The following is a 6,000-nucleotide window of genomic DNA, read 5'->3' as shown; positions in this document are numbered from 1 at the left end:
GAAGGTCAGCAGTACACCCTATTCAGTTCAGTTCACTCCCTCAGTCGTGTCTGACTCTTTACCACCCCATGGTCTGTAGCATGCCAGGCTTCCCTGTCTAGCACCAACTCCCGGACCTTGCTCAAACTTATGTCCATCGAGTCGGTGATGCCATCCAACCATCTCATCCTCTGTTGTCACCTTCTCCTGCCTTCAATCTTTCCCAGCATCAGGGTCTTTTCAGATGAGTCAGTTCTTCACATCAGGTGGCCAAAGTATTGGAGTTTCACCTTCAGCATCAGTCCTTCCAATGAATATTCAGGACTGATCTCCTTTAGGATGGACTGGTTGGATCTCCTTGCAGTCCAAGACTCTCAAGAGTCTTCTCCAACACCACAGTTCAAAAGCACCAATTCTTCACTGCTTAGCTTTCTTTATTGTCCAACTCTCGCATCCATATGTAACTACCGGTAAAACCACAGTTTTATTAGGGAGCGGTAGAAAGTAAGCAGACAGGGCCACTGAGGGATGGAGGGCGGGAGAGCGACTCTAGAAACCGGGGGTGGGGGCCCACACTGAGCAGTGACCGAGCGCAGAGTTCGAGCTTGCGGGCAGGAGCCGCGCAAGGCCGGTGCTCCCGGGGTGAGACGCCCTCACACCCCGCCTCCCGTCCGCATCTCCGCGCCCCCGCCTCTCCTGCAGAGAACCGGGACCGGCGCGGCCTCAGCAAACCCCGCCTCTGGTGTTCACACTGGAGCACCGCCGTCGTGTCCAGTGAAGACCCGATCAGCACAACTGCCGAAGCCAGACGTGCACTCCGAAGTGAAGCGGCGACGGCGGTCCTCCTCTCGCTCTGATGCGCAACAGCGCAAGCCGCTCTCGCCAGAGTGAGCGAAAACGACACCCGCCAGCGACCCGGCAGGCAGGCGGAGGGCCGGTCCCCGCGGACGGTCACGGCCACACCTGTGCCTGCGGAGGAGGAAGCCAGGGGCTGGGGGCTTCCCACCGCCGGGACGCCTGGGTCAGCAGCCGGGCCGCGCCCCTGCGCTGTGTCCACCCCGGGACTCCGCTCTGCGTCCGCCAGCCTCCCCCACCTGGCGCCCCCACCTGCCCGGGTCTTCCGAGCGCCGCCCGCTGGGGGAACTAGCGCGGGGACTGCAGGAAGACACGTCAACCGCGCCTGGTCGGCGGCAGGTGGGCGCCCTGGGGGGCGGGGCGAGGCGAGGGCTGGGCCAGCCCTGGCGCCGGCGGTCAGGGGCGGGGCCAGCCCGGGGAGTGGGCGGTCGTGGGCGGGGCCAGTTCGGGGCGTGAGGGGTCGGGGGCGGGGCTGGATCGTGGTCGTGGCTGTCTGGGGGCGGGGCCAGACCACTGGGTGTGGCGATCGGGGGCGTGGCCATCTCGGGGCGTGGGCGGTCGGGGGCGGGGCCGACCGCCCTGGACCCGGGACTGGCCGCCTCTGCCGGGACACTGAGGTGGGCGTCGGGCTGGTTCCCAGCTCCGGCCCAGCGCCGAGCCGCGCTTTCTCTCCCGCGTTCCCAGGCGTCCGGAAGGGAGGGTCCCCGCGAGTCCGCCTCTCCGCCAGTCCCGAGTCGGAGCAGCCTCGGGACGTCCGGCGGCTCCAGCCGCGTCCCGGGCGCACGGGCCAGGAGAGCGTCGGGGAGCGGAGGGGTGCCACCTACGGGAAGATGAGGAAGCCCGACGGGAAGATCGTTCTTTTGGGGGACATGAACGTGGGCAAGACGTCGCTGCTCCAGAGGTACATGGAGCGGCGCTTCCCGGACACGGTCAGCACGGTGGGCGGCGCCTTCTACCTGAAGCAGTGGCGCTCCTACAACATCTCTATCTGGGACACTGCAGGTGAGGGCGGGGGTCTTCCAGCTGGAGAGAAGCGTCCCCCAGGGCAGGGGTTCCCCAGGGTAGGGTCTCCTGGGGCAGGGGCCCACAGGGCAGGCGTCTGCTGCCCCACGCTGGGTCCCTCCCTTGCTCTGCAGGTGACCCCGTCTTCTGTATCAGGCCCCTTCTCACGGTGTGCGGCCACCCTTGGCCCCTCTCTGTTCCTACTTGACTCCTCTGCTGGTGGGAAAGCTGAGGATTCAGACACTGGGTGCATCTTAGCAACATTCCAGGAAAGCACCCTGGGCCCCAGAGAGAGAACCCGCTGGTGCCTGCGTATGGAGCTCCCAGCCCAGCCCAGCCAGCTGCTGGTAACCGGAGGCACTGAAGCCCTCCCACCAACAGGGTCTCAGCCGCTGTCCACAGCCACCCTGAGGGGTGAGGGGAGCTAGTATAAACTGCCTCTCCTGACAAAAGAGAAAGCAGAGGCCCTGGACCTTCCCCGAGGGCTTAGGTGGGAAGCAGAGCTCAGGTTCCCTCCCTCAGTGCCAGACATGTCTGCATTTTCCACTTATCGTCGCCATCGTCAGGGCTCATGCATGCTATGGGGCTTTGAAGTGATTTTCTGTAGAAGCATTTTGAAGATAGCCATTTGTTTGTGTAAATTCCAGGAGATAGTGGAGGACAGAGGAGCCTGGTGTGCTGCAGTCTATTGGGTCACAAAGAGTCAGAGATGACTTAGCAACTGAACAACAACAATGATTATTTTAAGTATGTGTAGTATATTTGTGTCTTTTCAAAAGTATAATACATCAGAGGATCTTGATTCAACCTTTCAGTTTGTTAACTCTGCGTAATTACACTGACATGAGAGTGTTACAGTAGAGTATATTTTCTTCCCCATGAAAAAGAATAAAATCCCATAAGTAAGTAAGCTGTAAATTAGTATGGTGCGTTTTCATTGGGCTTGACTTTTTAAAGCCTGAAACTTCAAGGTCTGACTTTTTAAATATCTGCACTTTAAGAAGTGACATTTACACTGGAAGTTCCTGGGCAGAATTTAGAAGTTGCCAACTTGGGCGCACCAGTCTGCTGAATAAGCAAGAATATAACTCATCCTCCATTTAAAACTGAATTAATGATGGCTGCTTTCCAATGTCTACCCCTCCTCCCTCCCTCTTGCTTTCTCTTGGCCGTCTTTTTTGTTGTTAGGGTTGTTAACATCTTGACTAATTTATCTGCAAACATGCTGTGAAATGCAGCTGTCTCCCAGGTACAAGTGTACCTCCCTTGCTGTGTTCTCTGCCTCCAGGCTGCAGAGTGAAGTTCCTCTGAGATCCTTTCCTTAGCTGACTCTCCACCACTAAGCATTTGGTAGCAATGGAACCAGGGCTGTAGAAATCAGACCAAGTTAACATAACTCGTCTGCGTGTTCTGTACGAGGCTGGTCCCAAGACCCCTTTGGTTGGCTGACTGGACCTCACTGTGCCCTTGGTTTACCCAAGGGTAGTCCAGGATTGGTGCTGGGGGACCCAATCCCAGAACCCTGCTGTGGCCACCATTGGAAGCTTCTACCACATGCGGGGTGGTTCTGGAACAGGAGCTGACTGTTTGGTGTCAGAGCAGGCATCTTGGCAGTCAAGGCTCGAAGACAGAATGTCGATCAGCCACTTTCTTCTTTGGTGCTGTGGACATGTTGCAGCCGGAATCTTTACTGTCAGAGGATTTTGTAATAAGGCTGATGAGATGTCCTTGGTGTCTGGTTGGGCTCCCCGGGGGCAGCGACTCATTTCCTGGCTGCCTGGGAAACCCACCTTCTTCCCGGAACCCCAAGTGTGACCTCAGCCGGGCCCCCGGAGCAGTGGAATGCCGGGATCTGTGGGCACATCTCTGACCTCCAGTGTACACGTGTTCAGGGCGCCCGGAGCTGGGAGCCAGCGGTCACACAGGTCACCTCTGTGCCTGTGGGGTTAGGGAGACTTGGAGGGAGAAGGCACGTATGACTTTTTGCCTTTTAGATAATCCTTGTTGGAAATGCAAAAGTTGAACTTTCAGGGAAAGTGAAAAAGTGAAGTTGCTCAGTCGTGTCTGACTCTTTGCGACCCCAAGGATGGTAGCCTACCAGGCTCCTCCGTCCATGGAATTTTCCAGGCAAGAATACTGGAGTGGGTTGCCATTTCCTTCTCCAGGGGATCTTCCCAACCCAGGGATCGAACCCAGGTCTCCCGCACTGCAGGCAGACACTTTACCATCTGAGCCACAAGCCCCTCTTTTTTCCTTCTCTTGCCTTGCCCTTAAAGTTTCTTTAGATCCCACTCTGCCTTCTAAGTTACTTTCATTTTAATTTGTGTAACTGAGGCAGAAGGGTGAGGACCGGCTAGAGGATGCCTGTTTTTTATCACCATTCTTGGTCACGTGGGGTGGGCGGGTGCTGAATAATAAAACTGATAGTGAGGCGTCAGAGTTCCTGTTCCACTCTTGGCACGTCCTTCCGGACAGCAGTGCCTGCTGGCAGCCTCAGGCTGCCAGCGGAGGGGTGGGTGGAGCAGAGTGGGGAGAGGAGATTTGCTGGGTGGTTATCAGCTGGCACGGGGCTCCTCTGGAGGGAGTGGCACCGTCGAGATGGGGCTGGAGCTGGTGGAGGTCGTGTGGGGCCGGGCTTTGTGCAGGGTCGGTACTCGGCGGGCTCCAGTTCCAGCCGAGGGGGAGAGGCAGACAAGGAAACGCATGAATCCGTGTCGTATCGCATCATTGTCCGGGAGAAACTGCAGCAGGGCAATGGGAAAGTGTGCCCAAGTAGACCCCCACCATACGCCAGGGCTGACCCCATCAGAGCCCAGGGCAGATCTATCACCAGACCCCAGGGCAGGCCACATCAGAGCCCAGGGCAGACCAGACCCCAGGGCAGACCACATCAGACCCCACCAGACCCCAAGGCAGGGCAGACCCCACCAGACCCTAGGACAGACCCCGTCAGACCCCAGGGCAGACCCCGCCAGAGCCCAGGGCAGACCCCGCCGGACCCCAGGGCAGACCCCGCCGGAGCCCAGGGCAGACCCCGTCGGAGCAGGGTCCTGTGCCCCCTCGTTAGCTCTCCTTCTCCTTCCCCAGGCCGTGGGGTGGGTGATAGCTGACTCCTGTTTGCATCTGAAGAGCTTTTGTGCACAAATCCGCTTTGCTCCAGCTTCTAGTGACACACACGCGGGTTTCCACCTGGGAGGCCCTGCAGCGCCCTTGACATCCAGGGCCTGCCTGTCGTCTGTTCGTGCAGACCAGGGTTCTCTAAGACGACCGGCTCTTCTCTTCCGTGTTCCCGACTTCCTTCTGAGCACTGGCCGAGTAGTTAACATCTGCATTTCTAACTGTCCACTCAAAGGTAGGCTTCCCAGGTGGCTCTGGTGGTAAAGAACCCGTCTGCCAGTGCAGGAGACATAGGAGACTTGGTTCAAGCCCTGGGTCGGGAAGATCTCCTGGAGCAGGAAATGGCAACCCACTCCAGTATTCTTGCCTGGAGAATCTGATGACAGGGAAGCCCGGCGGGCTACAGTCCGTTGGGTCACAGAGAGTCAGACATGACTGAGCAAACACGTTCAAGGCGATCTAGGCCCTTCCCACCACATTCCCAAGTTCTCCCAGGCTCCGTGATTGCCCAATTCCAAAACCACTTCGACATTCGACATTTGTTACAGCGGCCTCCCACTCCCAGTATCACTTTTGGTTTCCTGCTGCTGTTGTAACAAATGACCACAGACTTAGTGGCTTAGAAGAGCAGGTGCGTCCCCAGCAGGTCTCACCGGTTAGGATCCATGCGTTAGGAAGACTGTTCCTCTCCGAGGCTCCAGGAAGGACTCTCTTCCCTGCCTTCCTGCCCCCGGAGCCTGCCTGCACCCACGGCTTCTTCCTCCTCCATCTTCGAGCCGGCACGTCTGCCGGGGCCCTTCTCTCCTTATGTCCCTCGAACCCTGGCTGTCATGCCCCCTCCCATATTCGGAGGACTCTGTGATTACCCTGGGCTTGTCCTGGTCATCCAGGGGCGTCTCCTCATTTAGGGTCGGCCGGTGGGCCGTTTGGATTAGTACATTTAATACGGCGTGTTCACGGGCACCAGGCCTGAAGATGTCTTGGTGGGGGTGGGGCGGGCATTCTGCCTACAACAGCCGCTGACCACACGTGTGATTGCGGGGCTGT

General features: G+C 58.2%; 1 protein-coding gene across 1 annotated transcript in view; it reads left to right on the top strand.

Moving 5' to 3' along the window:
- The first annotated feature begins 1,402 nt into the window (after positions 1 to 1,402).
- The window catches only part of RAB20 (RAB20, member RAS oncogene family), a 30,576-nt gene continuing 25,978 nt past the window's right edge, over positions 1,403 to 6,000 (top strand). The window contains exon 1 of the mRNA XM_043892291.1: positions 1,403 to 1,836. Within this exon, the coding sequence (XP_043748226.1) occupies positions 1,665 to 1,836 (172 nt within the window). The 5' untranslated portion in view covers positions 1,403 to 1,664. The remainder of the gene's footprint in view (positions 1,837 to 6,000) is intronic.

This window comes from Cervus elaphus, chromosome 30 (assembly GCF_910594005.1).
Source record: "Cervus elaphus chromosome 30, mCerEla1.1, whole genome shotgun sequence".
NCBI lineage: Eukaryota > Metazoa > Chordata > Mammalia > Artiodactyla > Cervidae > Cervus > Cervus elaphus.
The sequence above is the reverse complement of the archived record's forward strand: the minus strand, read 5'-3'. Positions and strand labels throughout refer to the sequence as shown.